The sequence below is a fragment of the Melampsora larici-populina genome (genome assembly GCF_000204055.1).
Source record: "Melampsora larici-populina 98AG31 unplaced genomic scaffold MELLAscaffold_16, whole genome shotgun sequence".
NCBI lineage: Eukaryota > Fungi > Basidiomycota > Pucciniomycetes > Pucciniales > Melampsoraceae > Melampsora > Melampsora laricis-populina.
The window spans coordinates 1,284,137-1,302,557 of record NW_006768780.1 but is presented as its reverse complement, the minus strand read 5'-3'; the positions used below and the strand labels follow the sequence as shown (position 1 = coordinate 1,302,557).

Below are 18,421 nucleotides of genomic sequence, written 5' to 3'. Positions count from 1 at the left end.
AAAGAATCCGGTGTAAATTTACCCGCTTGCCCCGCTTCGGTGTAAGAAATCCGGTGTAAATTTCAACTTGGCCGGGGCACAAGACTTTTACACTGTTTTTTTTTTGCACAGCATTTTCCGGTGTAAATTTTCCAGTGTAAAATTAAAAATCACGGCCGGGCAGAAGAGTTTTACACTGTTTTTTTTACACTGCTTTTTTTTACACAGTCGAAAAAAAATTGAAACACGTGTAAAATTCGAAAATACCCCCCCTTTTCTCGAATTTTACACCGGATTGTTTTTACACCGAAAGAGTCGGTGTAAATGACTCGGTGTAAAATTCCCCCTCCCCATAATTTAGTAACTGATTCAAGTGATCCGCAAAACTAGATGATGAAGAAAAGAAAAGATTATATACAGAAAAGAGTTTGCTCAAGATCATCGAACTGGAGGTTTTCATTATTTTGAAATCTATTCAAGAATCGTGTTCCTTAAGAACCGGACAAAAGAAATCCTAGGTAGTGAAACCCTGAAGCGTTCGAATTCAATAGTTGATTTCATCTTCTTTAGGTAAGTAAAATCAAGAGATAGATTATTGATTGATTTGATTCATGTTATAACAAGTTGGTTCAACATTTCGGAAACTTTATGAGAAGATTTTTTTTGGTTACTTCTTCCTTGTTTATTTTAGAATCATCAGATGTCGATATAATTGAAGGCTCTATAAAAACGGCCGTACTAATAAAAATGTCTTGGGATATGTATTTAAATTAAAAATGGTTTGTTAGATCAAGGTCGATTTGATAAATTTGGATTGATAGATGAATATTAGTAAAGCTTTGTAACCAAGTTATATACTAATGATTAGAATGTTGTTTTGAAATGAATTCGAAACCTTTCAATTCCCAAAAATTATCATTTCGATTTTTCAGGATAAGAAATTTCTGTTTTGACCCGTAAACTTGATCGATCAAATCTACGAAGAAAATCACAAGAAAAACTTATCAATGTTCAGGAATAAATCAAGGGATTTGGTTATGGAGAGAGTTTAAAGATCAAGACTTACTTTTATTCCATATCTCAAGTAATATAAGATTTTCAGCTCTGGTGTAGTAATCCTTTTAAGTTCTCCTGCGTCTTCTAAATCGACTTCTTAAATCCCTAGATTCAAATGTCTCAGCCCAAATCTTCATTCTCGGTCGTTAATTTGAACCTATTTAAAACTATCTTTTGAATTTCTGAAAGACTTGGATCATCAAAAGCTTCAAGTAGAGCATTAGAATCATCCCGTTTAAGGATTCTCCAATCTTATGTTGATTTGATGTGATTTAATGACGCTAGATATCGAACCGAATCTCTTGAATTTTCAAATTCGAATTTCATTCCAAGATCATGATTATTTTTTTGAATCTTTTGCCCTTTTCAATTGATTCTTTATTTAAATATCTTATTATCAATCTTGGTAAACTTGTCCATTCGGATCCAGCTTAAGTAATTTTTGGTTTCATATCATTTTTTCATTCATTTTCGTAGATTACAATTTACTTGGATGATGATGATGATGATCTTTCGGTAAAACATAATTTACGTCAGTTTTGTGTTTTTGGAATGTACAGAAATAAAAGACACCATATGATTCTTCTACACTCAACTTTACTTATCTCATGAAATATTATTTCGAATGTATTTCAAGATCCCCAGGGTATTGGAGAGGTTTTGAATGTTCTTTATCTATTTCTATCTTGATGCTTTAGTTGAGTTCTCCGTTACTGAAGAAGAGGTGACGGTTGAGGTTGACGTCATGGTGTTATTGACCTTAAGAAATGGTGTTGTGATTTGAAGTGGTAAAATGGATGGAGTAAAGTATGGGAAATGAAAAACGAAAGTCTATGGGTTAAAACAAGTTAAACTTTAAAAACTCAAACCCAACCTTCCGATCAAAACGATCAGAGTTCCACTTTCATCATCACCACCACCACCACCACAACCAATTCACTTCACAACCCATCAACATCATGACCATCCCACCATCAACTTTAACAGAAATCGATTCAGATCATGAAGTATCAAATCAAAAAGTAGACATCAATGATACTTTAGGTGATGATAGTATCCTCAACAAATCAGAACGTAAAGCACGTAAAACTTTGGCTAAGCTTGGTCTTAAGAAAGTCTTAGGAATCAATAGAGTGACGATGAGAAAGTTTAAATCAGTTGAGTCGTTTTTTCACTTATTACCTGAATCTTTTCAAACCTTGGTTGTCCCTTTTCTTTGTTTCTTTCTTTATTCAAACCTGATTCGGTTTCGATTTTTTAAAAACACAAACCACTTACTCGTTCTTTCTTTTCTTCCTTCTTTCTTTCCAATAGCAACAATTCTTTGTGATTGCAAATGCAGAAGTTTTCAAATCAGCCACCGCAAACGTTTACATAGTTTTCGGAGAAGCCAAAACAGAAGAAACAGCTCCAGGTTTGAACTTGGGAGGAGGAGGAGGAGGTGGTGGTGGATTCGGTGCTGAATCAATGGTTTCAGCTGGTAAACAAGTCGCAGGAAAGATTACAGATGTGAATGAAGATGATCAAGAACCGGCAGATGAGACTGGAATTGATCCCAGTGATATTGAAACGGTCATGACTCAGGTTAATTGTTCTAGAAACAAAGCGGGTCAGTATACTTTTGATTCTTGTGACTTTTTTTTTCTTTCGAGTGTGATGAAACAAAACAAAACATCTTTCTTGCTTCGATCATCTTTCTTTCTTTGTTGAATTAACACTTTACTAACTCTTGATTTCTTTTGCTTGGTCTTATATAACAAACAAAAACAATCTTAATCGCGATGAAAATATTTAATCTTTTTCGAATGATTCTTTTTTCAACAGTTAAAGCATTAAAAGAAAATGATGGAGATTTAATTAATGCTATCATTTCTGCTTCTTAACAACCAACAAAAAGAAAAAATTAGAAATCTCATCTTGTGGTTCATCAATTTGATTCAATCATAAAATAATTTGTCTTGATCGATTTTTTTTTTCTTATTTGATTTAAAGAAAGTTGAAATAAACAAAAACAAAGAGAAGTATTTGCAAAAGTGTTTAAGAAATTTTATTACTGCAGTGCAAATGCATGAAGTGGGTTTGAAGAGGGTATGATTAGGTTTTTGAAATTCGGGTTGAATAGATCATCTAAATCCTAATATAAGAATCTAATTTTAATTTCATTCCCATATGAGCCTGAAGTGTGGATGAAGCAACTTTTGGATCTGTGTTACTACCATCAAAAAGGGATCCCTTGAATTCATGAATCAGTGAGGTTTTTGATAACAATCGCCCCTGGCCTTTGGTGTCTGATCGATTGATCTAACACTCTGTAGGGCCAAAGATTGGTTCAAGGCTTTGGACAAAAGCTCTGAGGCTGTCTGAGGCAATTAACATCCAGTGAAGACTTGATCTTTGGATCCAAGATAACTTGGCAGCCTTAACTTGCACAAGTCCACCTTTTTTTTATAAAAAGAAGTGCACATTGGCTTTTTTGAATGGAAACACTATTTAAATAGGTTGCATCAAATGAGACTATACAGTACACCTAAGGAAAATACTACCATCTGATGGGAGCAAAGGGTATTGTTGTCTGTTGATTTTAAAAAGCACCTTTTTTTTGACAAAAAAAGCATTTTTTTTTCACACCTTTGTGCAAGCATGTCTGTTGAGGGATGTGGTGGATTTGGGTTTGAAAACTTTGTTTGTTTCATAGCTTTTGTGCAAGTATGTGTTTTCCTTTTACTCTTTGCCCTTTCTCTCATGTTACAATACTCATCAGCCTATAGTACCAGCACTTTTCCATTTAGCCCAACTTCAAGCACTGTGATTTCCCCAAGACTGGGTAGGAACATGGGGTCAGTGACACCTGAAAACCCTTTGATATGTTATGTATTCATAGAGGCCTTCTGGATGTCTGATTTCAAACATCTTTCCACTATCACACATCATTGAAGATCACCACTAGTTATTAACAGATAGTCATGTTGAATGACATGGTTTTTGCATTATAACATGATTGTTTCTCACAGGTTGAATTTGATGATTATCAATCAACATCATTGACTCTTTACTGTACCTTCTTGACTGTCTTCACCTTTTGTCAACCCATCCTTCTCACTAGTGAATTACAATCTGTGATGCAGGGATGCAGGAGTGAGTATGAGTTTACTCAGTAAAGTGAGTATTATTGAGTATACTGAGTATTTTTGCCTATTTTTGGCCCTGTAAACCCATACAAAGTGAGTATCAGTTGAGTATATACTCATACTCGGTACTCATTCCTGCATCCCTGCTGTGATGTAAGTTTCTTTGCTTCCCTAATGACTATTTATTGCCCTCCCACACCTCTCTTTGATCTTTGGTTCCTCAATTTCCACTTTAGCGTGTAATGATTCTAGAGGGTTTGTTATCTATATAGTTTTGTTTACCAATTCTTGTGATCTTGGATGTTTTTATGATGGACGGCACTATTTGGCAACCGCTTTTTTTGACCCGATCCCCGGAGTTTGGGTAATTTGTATTCATTGCCCTATTTGATTCAAACATTGCCCGGTTTGATTTGAAATTGCGCCGGCTCAGCAAACATTGTGTTTGACCAAATGAATTGACTGATTTTCTTGCTCACTAGAGCTCACTAGTCAATTGATGAAGTCAATCACCGAGTGACTCCCTTTCTCAACCCTTGACTGACACCTTGACTGGCTCACTCACAAGATCCCTTTATCAGATACAACAGATTGATCGTTTTTTTATTTGATCTCAAAAACAAACAAACAAAAAAAGCAAAGATAAAACAAACGAGTGACAAGTGTGATAGAGTATTAGGGTCAGAAATGTGAGAAAATTTACACACACAAGAACAAATCAATCATTGATACAAAGATGAAAATCACACAAAAAAACATGATCATTTTTGTTCATTGATCCACCTATGCAATTGATCTTGATTTCTCTCGATCCAAGTCAGTATCTTGGTGCTATCAATCATTGCTGCGTAACGGTGCTTGCCAAAAACTTCCGGAAATGTCAGAGATTGAGATTCTTTGAATCCCAAGCTCATGAAATGATTTCGTTGATAAAAGCTAGTACAATCGGATCTTGATTGTTCTCATCGGGTAAGGTGTGATAAGAGAAAAATGTATTACAGGTTGATGTCCGCGGATCCAACAATATAGTCGTGGATCGTCAGTTAGTTTGCCAGCGAGTTATCAACAGTTTTGCAAAGTGTTAGGAGAGGGTTGAAGTGCGCAATGAGGTGGTAGCCCGGTTTGAATGTGATCGGAGGTGATGTGATAGCCCGGTTTCCCATGATGAAGTGCCCTATTTCCAATGTTGAAGCTGGGAAGTTATTTGATGCCCGGATTTGCTGCGGCTGCGGCCAAATTTGGCAGAGTCAGGTCCGGGTTTGCGAGAAAACCGCGGATATGTACCCAAAAACCACCGGGCATCGGGTCGAAAAAAGCGGTCGCCAAATAGTGCTGTCCTTTATGATTATATTTTATGTTTCATCAAAGATATTTATATCAGTTGATTGGAAGGTTAGGGGGCCCGTTCGGTAGGAAAAGCGATATACCGTTACCGAACACCCGATCAAAATGGTCATCATCAGATCAAAATGATCAATGTTGACCTCTTGATGACCATTCGAGTGTTCGGTAACGACAATTTGAAATGAATATAATGATCAAAGATCGAAAATCATCAGACGGTTTTTGAGATCGATCGAATCAGTTTCGATTCCATCCATCCATCCATCCATCCATCTCATCTCATCTCATCATCGTGGTCATCAACCACTCATCATCAACTCAAGACCCATCACTTTTTTTAAAAATTCACTCCTCGTGTTCATCACTCATTTGTTTTGAATAAAGTTCATATCATTCAACTCATTTTAAAAACCACTCATCGTGGTCATCAACCACCTAAAGGGTTGGTTCATTTGCCAGTGTCTCATTCAGATCACATAAGTTTACACCATGGAGGGCCTTTCTCAAGTTCAAGCTATCAGAGCTGAAAAACGTGTTAAACATAGAAAAATCATTAAATTACAATTTCTAAAAGAACTTCTTGCAGTTCAACAAAAGCAATTTCGAGTTTTTTCTTACTTTAGCACTAGTGTACAGGCCTGTATGTCACAGATGTGGCCTAAACTCACCAAAACTCCACGACTCACGTCCTTGCTCAGCGGTCAGATGTGGATTGATGAGCTCATTCATCATCCAAATGAATCAGTATTTCATGATAATCTTGGAATGCGTAAACATGTCTTTTTCGAACTACGCTCCGTTCTTGAAGACTCTGGAATATTGAGTGACTCCCGTTGGGTTACCAGTACGGAAAAGTTGGCACTCTTGCTCTATAGTGTCATCACTGGCCTGTCAAATCGTAAACTTCAGAACCGTTTTCAAAGATCAGCTGATACTGTTTCTAAGTGAATTTTTTCATTCTTTTTTTTTGAATTTTCTCATCACTCTTTCTGACATGTCTTCTTTTGACTAGGACAATCAATCAGCTTGTTAAAGGAATATGTAGTGATGGAAAGTTACTTGGCAAATATATTCCTCTTCCGAATGCCAACACTCCTCTCACGGATACCTTCTCCGAGAATCCGAAGTTCATGCCTTATTTCAAAGACTGCATCGGTGCAATTGACGGTACACACATTCCGGTCACTCCGCCAGCTTCCGAGTTTGTTCCGTTCTCTAATCGTAAAGGCTACACTTCTCAAAACGTCCTTGCTGCCTGTAATTTCAACATGGAGTTTATTTATTTATTGGTTGGAGCCAAAGGAAGTATGGCCAACGGTGCTCTTTGGACTTTGGCTCAAAGTCGTGATCTTACGATTCCCGCTGGAAAGTATTATCTTGGTGACGCTGGCTTTGCTCTCACCAAGGATTGTCTTGTTCCTTTTCGAAAAGTCCGTTATCATTTACGAGAATGGGAAAAGAAAGGTTTCAGGTGAGATTGATTTCTTTTTCATCATTTTCATGCTTTTCTCTTTTTTATTCTTCTCAACCACTTCTTTTATTCACTTGCAGACCTTCCAACAAAGAAGAGTTGTTCAACCTTCGACACGCTAGTGCACGCAATGTCATCGAGCGCATCTTTGGAGTTTGCAAGAAGCGCTTCAAAATCATGGCGCACGGGTGTGATACACCATTGAGATTCAAATTGCTATGGTTACTGTCATGTGCTTTATCCACAACTTCATTTGAGTTAAAGACCCAAAAGGTTCAGCGGAATAATTCCCCAAGTTTGGTGAAGGATTTATGCCAGATCCTCAAGAAGCAACAGAACCCGCTACTCAAGAAGAGATTGGTGGTCTTGAGGCCTTTGGTAGCACGGCTGAAGGTAATAACTATGCGAAGAATCTCAGAGATAGAATTGCAGAAGACATGTGGAATGATTATTTAGTAGAAATTGAAAGACGAAAAAAAGTAAATCGAAGCAAACAAAGACATGGACAACCTCCTATGTATCCTGGTATTTAAATCATATGTAGCACTTTTAATTCTTAGTTTGCAACTCTCAATCAATCAAAGCATCTTTATCTTATACATGTATTATTCATTGCAAGTCTCAGTTAAAATCATTATTATCTTACATGTATCAATCAAATATTTCACTTTGGTTTGTTCAATGAAAAGAATCTTTTCATTCAGTATTTTTTAATTCATAAAAACACTTGTACTCATCAACATTGCAATGACTAACCAATCAGACAGTCACTATTACATTTGTATTAGCATGTATACATACAAATGTAGGTAATAATATTTTATTGAAGCGTTTAATAAGTTTTATTTAATCGGAGAATCACAGTCACTACATTTTTTATTGAAGGGTTTAATAAGTTTTATTTAATCAGACAGTCACACAGTCACTACATTTTTTATTGAAGGGTTTAATAAGTTTTATTTAATCAGACAGTCACACAGTCACTACATTTTTTATTGAAGTTCTTAAAGTATTCTTTGAGATCAGGAAGATTCACTACTACATTTGTAAGAGCATGTATGTATTAAGATGAGTTAATAATATTGTAAACTTGATCTTCAAGGGACATGATCAATGGAATCATTGAGTCAGTAGGTATATATTAAATAAGTAATCAAGAAGTTCTTAGACTTACTTTACTTGTTGAGGATGTATAGGAGCCAATCGCCACGTTCATTAGCTGGCGTGTTAAGGTACGTTTTGGCCATCACAGGCTTCGCAGCAAACAGATCTACAGCAGCATAGCGTTGAGGACGAGTCATATCGGACGCATAGACCAGCTTGACCGCTTGAGCATGAGATGATGCAGGTTCAGTAAGGGATTGGGCCACATGGTTGATGTTGGCTGAGCTTGAGGTGATGGAGGACTCGATGGTTGATCCAAAGTCTTGCATAGTACTCAAGAAGTTGTCCATTATCTCGACTCCTGATTGTTTTTTCTTTTTGATGGGAGCACGGGCAGCGAGGGCAACCTTGGACTTGCGGTGTCGTTTAGCAGCGGTAGTATCGTCTTCTGAGCTGGACTCGTTGATGTCATGTGAATCGACAGGAGGTACCAAAGGATCGGAATGAGGAGATGAGCAAGGAGACAAGTGAGGAGAGGCAAAGGGAGAGGGCAGAGAGGAATGCCTCGGTGGAGGTGTGTTGTGGGGTTCTTCGGAATCCTTTTCGATGATCGATTGTTGAGGTTCCTTAACAATCACACTGCTAACATACTTAGCAGTGGCATTGTGTCCTTCCAACAAAGGAGCAAGCGACTTGAATAGATGAAACGGTTGGCCTCGGCATTGTAAGAGCTCCTTAGACTTCCTGCTCTGAAAGCCGAAGTTGTAACATCAACAAATTATTAAAAAAAGAAATAAAAGGAAAATCAATACGTACTTGATCAGCGATGATTGGCGCCCAAACCGCATTGGGTAAAACGACACAGCCATCCTCCCAGCCAGCGCCACTCAGTCCATTGAGGTACTTGTAATCCGCGTATAGATGAGATAACTAAAGTTGAAAGAAGGCATCAGTTAGAACCAAGAAGTGATGGATAGAAGTGATTGATAAATGAAAGGATACTACTTACCACATACCAGCGGGATTTACAAGCCCCGATCTTTTTGACGCCAGTGATATGCTTGACACCAGCAACGGTCTTGACCTCGCTTCCGGCGAGACGTTGGACCACGTTGTTCCAGGTGGTGGGCTTCCACCCTTGAGCACTGGTCGCGTTCTCAGGTGTGATTGGACCGCTGGCTGGCTGACGTTCGGCACTGAGGACGTCGATCATCGCTTGATTGTTGTCTTCGGTCTACTTGGCACGGAGATTTGGGGTCTTCGGTGAAGTTTCTTCAGTATCCTCAATCGGATTTGATATAGAGGATGGTTTAATAGCGGTGGAAGTAGAAGGCGAAACGATCAAAGGTCGGATGGCTCTCGGAGCTTGCTTCTTGGGTTTCTTGCTGCTACTCATAGTGGTTGAAACGAGGATTGAAATAGGACTAAGAACTAAGAGCTGGAAAATAAGAGATAGGACTAAGAACTAAGAGCCGAAAAATAAGAAATAGGACTAAGAACTAAGAGCCGAAAAATAAGAACTAAGACGAGGATAGGAATGACTAAGAACTAAGACAAGGATAGGAATGACTAAGGACTAAGACGAGGATAGAAATAAAGAAGAAGAGTCGGAGATAGGAATAAAGAAGAGTCGGAGATATGTTCAACTGAGCTATTAGCCTACGACTATCAAAATCGAAAGGTGGTCTTGAAAGGGAAAGGGTGATGAGCATTGAACGAGGATGGATAGGACGGGATCGAAACGAGAACTAAGACGAGGATAGGAATGAAGAAGAAGAGTCGGAGATTTTGTTTGACTGAGCTGTGAAAATGGTGACGAGCAAACGAGGAAGGATGGATGGATGGTACATATGTATGGTAAAGGGAAGAGTATGGAGGGTGAAAGAGCAACATGGAAAAGGAAGGAGGTGATATGGAAAAGAGAGAGGGGCAGATATCGTTTTTCGGTCTGATATACAGCCAAAAGGCTGTATATCAGAATCAAATATTATTTTGTGATATACAGTATATTGTTTTGGAGAAAAGGATCTCCCGAACAACCCTCTATTTTGGGAATTTCAATATACGTATATGCTAATATACAGTATATTACTTTGGTGTAGTATGTAGCGATATACGTATATCGTGCGGTACCAAACGGGCCCTTATGTATGTGAGTTAAAGTTCATCATTTTTTTGTATGATACTTAGCATGTTCCAGTGTTGTTCTCTGTCCTGCCTTTGGGATCTTAGGGTTTAGGAATATGGATTTGGCAATACCTTGGTCTTCATTTTTAGTCACTCCCAACCTGATTTTTTCTTCTCACAATGAAATACTTGATTTGTAAGTGACACAGGTTTTGACAATTTGTCAAAATGGCTATTTGGATTCCAAAGTACATGTTTGCAAGATTTTGGTCCTGTTGTTGTGACATCATCTAGGACTTTCAAATTGCACTATGTACATATCCAAATAGACATCATAAAAGTCTGGATCCCCTCATACAAAAAAGTCTTTGATTGGTCTATATATCTTATGTGTACACCAGTCTGAATGGAATCAATGCAGGCATATTGAACAGATTGAGTGTATAAGAGACATCTTTGATGTGGGCTTGAATACCTCAATCGTGTTTCATATGACCTTGTTGATCCACTCAAGAATATTCTTCAACAAGTCTTTCACATTTTGGTCAAACACGGCTCACCATTGAATGATAATTGATAAACTCATCTCTTTTTAGTATGCAGTATTTCTTCTTCTACGTTTATGTCTTCAAGAAAGCTGTGTATGTGCTTCAATTGGAGTGCTTTTGGTATTATTTGATGGCTAGTCAAACTTAATTTGAGAGTCTTGATGAAGTTGGTTTCTATTATTTTGGTTTGATGGAATAGAAATCCATGTGGAAAAGTTGGAATGATGAGTAGCATGTAATCCACGATAATCAGAACTCACTGAGAAAATCAACCAAGGTAAGATATCAGACTTGGATATTATATTCACAGTGACAGTATCTATTTTGATTTCATCCTAAATGTCCAATAAATTACCTTTGTGAATTTCATAGAACAAGGTCTTTGTATTTTTAATTCAGATGGTTCAGAAGAAAAGTAGTCCATGGATACCAGATTTGTAAATTGTAACACTGGTAGATAGGATAAAAGTATGTAAAATGATACAGGCAATTTTGAGTCAGATTCTACAATGAATGAACCATTTTCAAAACTTGGAAAGTCAATCATTTGGATGTAACAAAACTGAAGACTGAGATTATAAAATTAATACTCAAAATGTCTGATCTTGGATTGTGATTTAAGAAATCTAAATTCAAATCTCAAACTTTCAAATAAACAGTTGTTTGGATTCAGGTTTTTTATATTGTACAGTTGACTCCCTCGAAATCCATACCTTTTTATGGACCCCAATCCCCATGGCTTTTGTGGGTTTATGGCTTTCAAGGGAGTTATTTTAGGGCAATCTACAAATTTTATGGACCAAAATTTCCATGGATTAACTGGGAGTATGGGGTAAGAGGTGTATGGGTTTCGAGGGAGTCGACTGTATTATTCAAGCTACCCTTGTCACTTTGGTTTTATATGTGGCTGCATAGTTGAGCTCAGATCAGTTTTGTATTTGTAAAAATACATTTTAGCCCTTCTAGTGCTCCCACTTTCCTTAAGTGTCTTGATCGTTTTCAAATAAAATGTATCCTGTGAAAAAGTTGTGTTATAAAGGTATTGAGATTGATTTGGTTTAGATCTTTATGATACGATATAAATCAAAAATATCACCTGATTATAAACATGGTAAATGTCTCTCAAACCCGTGGAGATCTATATGTACTCCTGGTGATAGCTTTGTACCCAACTGGGATCATGGAACTGTGATTTGATTTGGTCTTGTGGAGTGAATCAAACTTAATCCAGCTTGTGAATCTTTGAAATCTTGACTAACGTGGTAAGATGGGTGGTAACTCGGTAAATCAATGATATCTTCCCAATCCACTCACCAAGTAATACGTACATAAAAGATTGAGCGTTTATACATACATACTCCTTTGATGCATAACTTACAAAGGATCTTGTGATGGAAAGCTTAGCTGAGTTGTTTGTTTTCTTCTGAACTCCTGAACAAGACAGTTTGAGTTTTATGTAGACTTAACGCGTGAGTGCGATGAATCAAAGCTGAGGGTCGAAACGTCATGGCTCCACAGTGAACTGATCTGACCAGAAACATAGTTTCCAACAATTTTGCTTTGACTGCCTAAGCTGCTGCTACATGCATCTTTGGACTATGGATTATCGGTTCGGGTGTGTTTGTGATGATCGTAGCAATCAAACTCTCTGCGGTCACTGCGGTCTGAGCGCAGAGAATGAGATCATCTGTTGATTGAATTTCTTCATATCGATCGCTGTGTAGTGATTAAAGTTGATCTTCAGTTGCAAAAAGATGGGTTAAAGGACTGATTTGAGACTTTCAAGTTCCGGCTGAGGTTTTCATCCTATGTTGAAGTTCAAGTACGATAGGGGAGAACCTCATGATAAATCCAATTGCCTGTTTGGATTTAGTGTTTGTTTTACGTTTAAGAGATGTTACGAGGTGTGTAAGCTGAGTTGTATGTACAGCTAGGCTTGGTTATGTATGAATAGAATTTAGAAATGTCAAAGATTAAGGATGTTATGAGATGTCAGCTGTTTTAGATATAAAATCCAATTTCAACGTTCTTGACATTGTGAATCAATCAACCCAACTCAACTTCAACTCAACTCACCAACCGAACCAATCAACCAATCATCACTACTTAACTTTTAATTACCAACTAAAACCTATATACTTTCTCACTTTTTCATTCATCCAATCCAATCCATTCGATTCCTTTCTTTACCTTTCTTATAATCTTAATCAATCAAATCTCTTTGATCTTCTTGTCCTCTCATGGACTCACTACATCCATCTCTATCCACTGCATTACCTCTTCATGGATATGATGCTGAACAGGTTCTTCAGGCACCCTTTCGTGCTGCTGCACTTGGAATTGCTACTTTTTATAAACGAGCTACTGAGAATGGTAGGAAAGGTAAATCGATCTCATGCTTCTTTTTAACTTTCATATCGTTTTCTGATACCAAACTTTATCACTTTTGGGTGATCGTTCTTTTAGCTTATTCATTAGGTTATGCAGCGGCTCTTCAGGACGTTTTGGAATATCTACAGTAAGTGCTTTTTGTTATCGGAAGCTTTCTTCTTGTTCCTTGAATTAAGATCGATCCATTTTTTTTTTGATTAATCAGGGCCGGACTTGACCATGGAACTGATTTACCAAGACCTCAACGTTCGGAACAACGGATGGCACTCACCATCGAAAGGGTCATGGATTATATTGAGGTAAGAATGTTCAAGCTTTTCATCACTTTTGATCCAATTCTCTCAAACGCATCCTCATCATCATCCACTTCTACAGCGACGTCAAGAAGCCTTACGAGCCGAATCTGCAGATTCAGGTGAAGATGAAGCTATGAACCATTCGAACTACAATGCTCAACAGACCCGCTTCGCACCCTCAACTTCATCAACTGCCTCTACAGTTCCAGCTCAAGCATCTCAACCTAAAGATCCAGCTAGATCGCCTGCACCTAATGATCAAGCCTCTAATCCGCAAGCTTCTGTCCGACCTCCTTCTGTTTCGACTTCTACTCAATCTCTTGCACCTCAGCCTGGCGAATCCACTCGACGTACTTCACCACGTCGTCCCACCCCACCTCATACTCATTCTCTACGACCTGCATCTGCAGCTCCTGCGCCTCGCTCTACAGGCTCTTCATCGGTCCCACCCACTTCTACTAGCACTTTGACCACTCAAACTGTCATATCCCCTTCTACTTTACAACCTCCACCGACAATAAATTACAACTTTAGCCCTGCCACACCTTTTCCACCTCAATTCCATCCACATCATCAATCCCAACATGTGACTAATTCGAGCAATGCGATTCTAAGTAGGAGGATTAGAGGAACCACTGAAGGACGTAAAGGAAAAGCCAAAGAAAGAGTGACGGATAGAGAAAGAAGTACGACGAGTGGTGGGACTGATTTAGTTAGCTCAGTTGTTGAATTGTTACCGGAATCAGTTAGGAATCCAGAAGAAAGTTTTCGAAAGAGAAGGTATCCTATTGATCATCCTACTTCACCTTCACAAACTAGAATGGTAAACATGGTAGAAAACTCTGTTGATGAAAGGAATGGTGAAGATGAAGATGAAGATGTTGGAAATCAACATGAGATGATGATGGATGTGGTGAATGAGAGACCAAGTAAAAGACATGCTACTATTAGAAGACCTCATTAGAACTTGTCTTGATCTTTCAACAAGATCAATTTAAACCTCTCTATCTCTCCTCTTATGCGTAAGCAGGCGAAAGCTTCTTTTTTTGGGAGGGGGAGGGAGCATTTGTATACTCTGTTATAAATCTTTTTTTGTCTATCTGGGTGTTGAGAATGAACAAAACTTTTATACAAACTTGGTCTAGTTTTTTTTGACTTTTTTTGATTTTGGTTTCTTTTTTTGCTTTGGTTTATTGCCTTTTTTTCATTTTTTTTGGTGGCATTTCATTCTATAATTGTTTGAAGGATTTTGAGAGACAGATGAAGAGAAACAGAGATTTTTGATTGATTGATTGATCGGATGAATGGATGGATGGATAAAGCTGGATTGATTAGAAGGAAAATGAGGTGGTTCTTTTGGTTTTGATGTTTTGTAGCTTTATGATGATAATTTGATTTACAAACAAATTTTATGAAGAAATTTTGAAATTGTTGAAGAGGTTTTTGATTATTTTGAAGGTTTGTCAAAAATAATAATTGGAGGAATCTGGGTTCACAGTAAAAATCTGCATCATGAACTGCTACACCATGGGAGCTTCCTGTGTCTGTAGGCTACTCATTGTGCAGCTGGTCTGTAGCAGGACCACAGGCTGTCCTGAAATGGTCCTGATCCAAGAGTTATCTTCAAAAATGCTGACCATTCTGTGACTGGATTTGACCTTTCTGTGACACCCTGTGGTCATGCTATAGACTGCCTGCACAATGGGCAGTCTGCAGACACAGGACTCCCATAAAGCCTAAGAACAGACTGCCTGTGAGTACAGCTGGGAGTGAAACCCATCCAGAGGCCAGTTGCTCAGCCTCAAGGTAAAATCTGGCCACCCATGGGTCATAGATACAGCCTGATCTTTTTGAGGCTGTTTTGGACTTTTTACAAACCAGACTCCACCCACGGTGCAGGTTTAACAAATTGTCAAGGGATAAGTTAACATTGCAAACACTGCACTTCACTACATACACTTCTTACCACTTTTTGAGAAGCACAATGGATATTTCTTTTGGTTAGATAGGGAAAGTGTAGTAGAAGAGCTTAGCTAATGCAATTAGTGCTGCACTTTTTTGTTAATGAACTGATGTTATGGGATCTAAAAAGATTTAGTTCACCACTTTTGAGTGGTAATGTATGTTACCTGAGGATAGAGAATTGATTGAATAAGGATTGATTTAAAGATGGAACTGATGGATAGAAAAATTGAAGGAAAAAACGGATTTGAAATGGAAAGAAAATTGAAGGATCAAGCCAGCATACTGTAATGTTTCAGATTTTTTTTGCTACAACCTATAATTCTAAGGTTCATGAGTCAAGACTGTTGTTGTGGTAGATATATGTTTTTTTGATTGATTGATGTGCTTCTGCATGAGATCTGTCTGCTTCTTGTGAGACTATTTCATGACACTATGCTGCTAAGAAAAGCGGCATGAATTTACCACTGTACAGAAAGATTCAGGACTTTCAGCACAGTGGTAAATTCATTGTGCTGTGCTTTGCTAGTGTTTTAGTGGTTTTGTGCTGTGCTCACTCTGTGTTTTCAAAGCAGAGTGGTTGCAGTGTTGGATGAGTGAGGTGGAATAAGCAGAGTTGATTAATTGTTAGAGCACATTTCTTGATTGTATTTTAAGTTGTTGAGATGGATTTTGGTCAAGGTTCAAGTTGAGAGTGGTTCAAGATCCAAATGTGAATTTATCAAAGATGTTCTCAAGTTTTGAGAGGGTGTTGAACACAGAATGGATTCATCTACAATAGCAAATGGGCAGATGGTATTGATTTTTGATTGAGGAAAAGGAGAAATATATTTGGCTCAATTTGGTTTTATAGTTTTGGCTAGAATTGAAAAAAAATAATCCTGCAGGAGGTTAATGATTCCTAAAGTGACGGAAGTCAAAATGAGAGCAAGGATGAGATAAGTATGAAACAGATATAGTGAAACTTACTGGAGTCTATAGGATATATAAATGCAAAAGTGTCCTTCAAAACTGTGCCAGGCTTGTAGTGAGCTAACTTTGCAGCAAGAATTCACCACATTGCCAGTTTTTGTTTGCAGGTATTTGAAAACTCAGCCTCTCAGTAGCAACACAACTCAGAATGAGCCCAGATCCACTTGGTCATGAGTCTTGTGCTTATGATTTGAAACCCTGAGCTATCAGCATGACAAAGATCCACATTATGCTTTATTGATAAATAGTAGAAAAGTGTTTTTGGCAATTGAAATGGGTATAGTTAATACATCTTTATCATGATTAAATGACTTAAAAGAATATTTGATATTGTGATGAGTATCATATAATCAGTTTTTGATTTGTAAATAACACTATTATGAGAATCAAGAGTGCTGAAGAGCAACTTTAATCATGACCCATTATTGATCCCCACCTGTTCATACTTGCTTCAAAACCTACATCCACAGATGCTTCTTGGAAGAAGAGTGGCAATTCAAAATCTTGAGAGACCTCCAATCCAATTCCTAGAACAGTCGGAGGCTTTTGATGCAAGTAAGCCCCCAAACAACTCCATTTGGCTTTTCTTTGAAGGCAAATTAAAGGGGTCAATTTCATCAGCAGTCATTAGAGAGCTGTACAGCTAGTTGTGAGTAGCTCAACCCGCAGACCCAGTGACCACTCCAGTCATCTTAATTAGATGATGAGAAACAAAGGTTTTCCCAGCTTTGTTTTGCTCAAATTCATCTGTGCAGGGTGGATGTTTTTTTTTCAAAATTGGAAAACACAAAAAATACACACATCTGGCAGAGTTTCAAGTTTCAAGCTTGCCAGATGTCCACCACATTTGTAGTGGAAACTGTGATGCAAGCATGGACACTATTGGCTCAAAGCATGCATGTGGGATTTTAATCGTAACACTCAATTTGGGAGTGCTATTTGGGAGTTTAATCAGGTTTTGCCCCCAAACACGGTTTACCTTTACCTTGTATCATTTTTGGGGTTCTGCACCTCATAAAACCTTGCTTCCAGCTGCGGAGATCTTTTTCTGAGCACTCTACATGTCCTTGTGCATTGTTTAGCCTACAATGCATTCACAGAACTCATTCAGAAGAGATATATGAATTTGTATCTGGAACACCTGAATCAAAAACAAGACCCACAATCTGTGCTACAACAAGCCCCCAAAAAATAAGATGTCTAGGAATTGAGATAGAAGTCAATCTAGCTGTAGTGAGCTGAAACTGGTACTATGAGATACATAAGATTTTAAGAGATCTATAAGTGATTGGAAGAGAGATCTTGTGAGGTGTTGGATCCTGATAGTGGGGGATATAGGGAAAAACACCCAATACATTGCTGTTGTCTGGTGGAAATGTGAGCACATGTACCAATAAGTGCCTACCTTGACTACTTGTGAAGTAAGAGGAACAGGAGTTAGGTCAAATCTACAGTCCAAGTCTCTTGAATAAATGTGAGGCAAGAGGCAGAAAGTTTGATATGTCTACTTGAACTAGGTATACCCTAACTTGACTAAGGCTCTCTTTGCCCGTGAGCTTGTTAGAGAATGACATGAAGGCTTATACAAAACATTTGGCATATCTATATATCAAAAAGGTAGGAGCTACCTGCACGACCATTTCCTGGTACTTGGTTGTACTCTCATTTCAGCTGTTGGGCCTCTTTCTTTTTGTTACACATTTTTGGTTTGAATTTTGATTGATTGAAATTCAAATTTTCCAACGGTCTATTTACTGGTCTTTACAGAAAGCAAATCCAGAAGGATCCATTCAGAAATCCATACTTTGGCTGTGGTAGTATTGTTGTTCAAACATTCACCAAATCCAACTGTCTATGAACAGGGCAGGGCATAATGATTAATGAAAAGCAGCAATATTGGTCATATCAAATTGATTGTTGAGGACTTTGATCAAAGGGAAATGTTTATTTTTATGATTGCATTTATAAATGATGAATGATATATCAATGGGTTTATGTATTCACAGTGATTGATGAGCTTTTCCAATATTGCTCATATATATT

General features: G+C 37.9%; 2 protein-coding genes across 2 annotated transcripts; both read left to right on the top strand.

The window, feature by feature from the left end:
* Positions 1 to 1,952: 1,952 nt before the first annotated feature.
* On the top strand, positions 1,953 to 3,038 carry MELLADRAFT_71805 (uncharacterized protein; the record flags this gene model as incomplete). The annotated part of the gene is made up of 3 exons (XM_007409542.1): positions 1,953 to 2,192; positions 2,350 to 2,644; positions 2,860 to 3,038. The coding sequence occupies 3 exons, from the start codon at positions 1,995 to 1,997 to the stop codon at positions 2,916 to 2,918; spliced, it is 552 nt and encodes a 183-aa protein (XP_007409604.1).
* A 9,779-nt stretch (positions 3,039 to 12,817) lies between these two features.
* Positions 12,818 to 14,684, top strand: MELLADRAFT_77690 (uncharacterized protein; the record flags this gene model as incomplete). Its single annotated transcript, XM_007409543.1, has 4 exons — positions 12,818 to 13,139; positions 13,224 to 13,275; positions 13,354 to 13,447; positions 13,524 to 14,684. 4 exons carry the CDS (start codon positions 12,998 to 13,000, stop codon positions 14,406 to 14,408), a joined length of 1,173 nt encoding a protein of 390 aa, XP_007409605.1.
* Between the last annotated feature and the right edge of the window lie 3,737 nt (positions 14,685 to 18,421).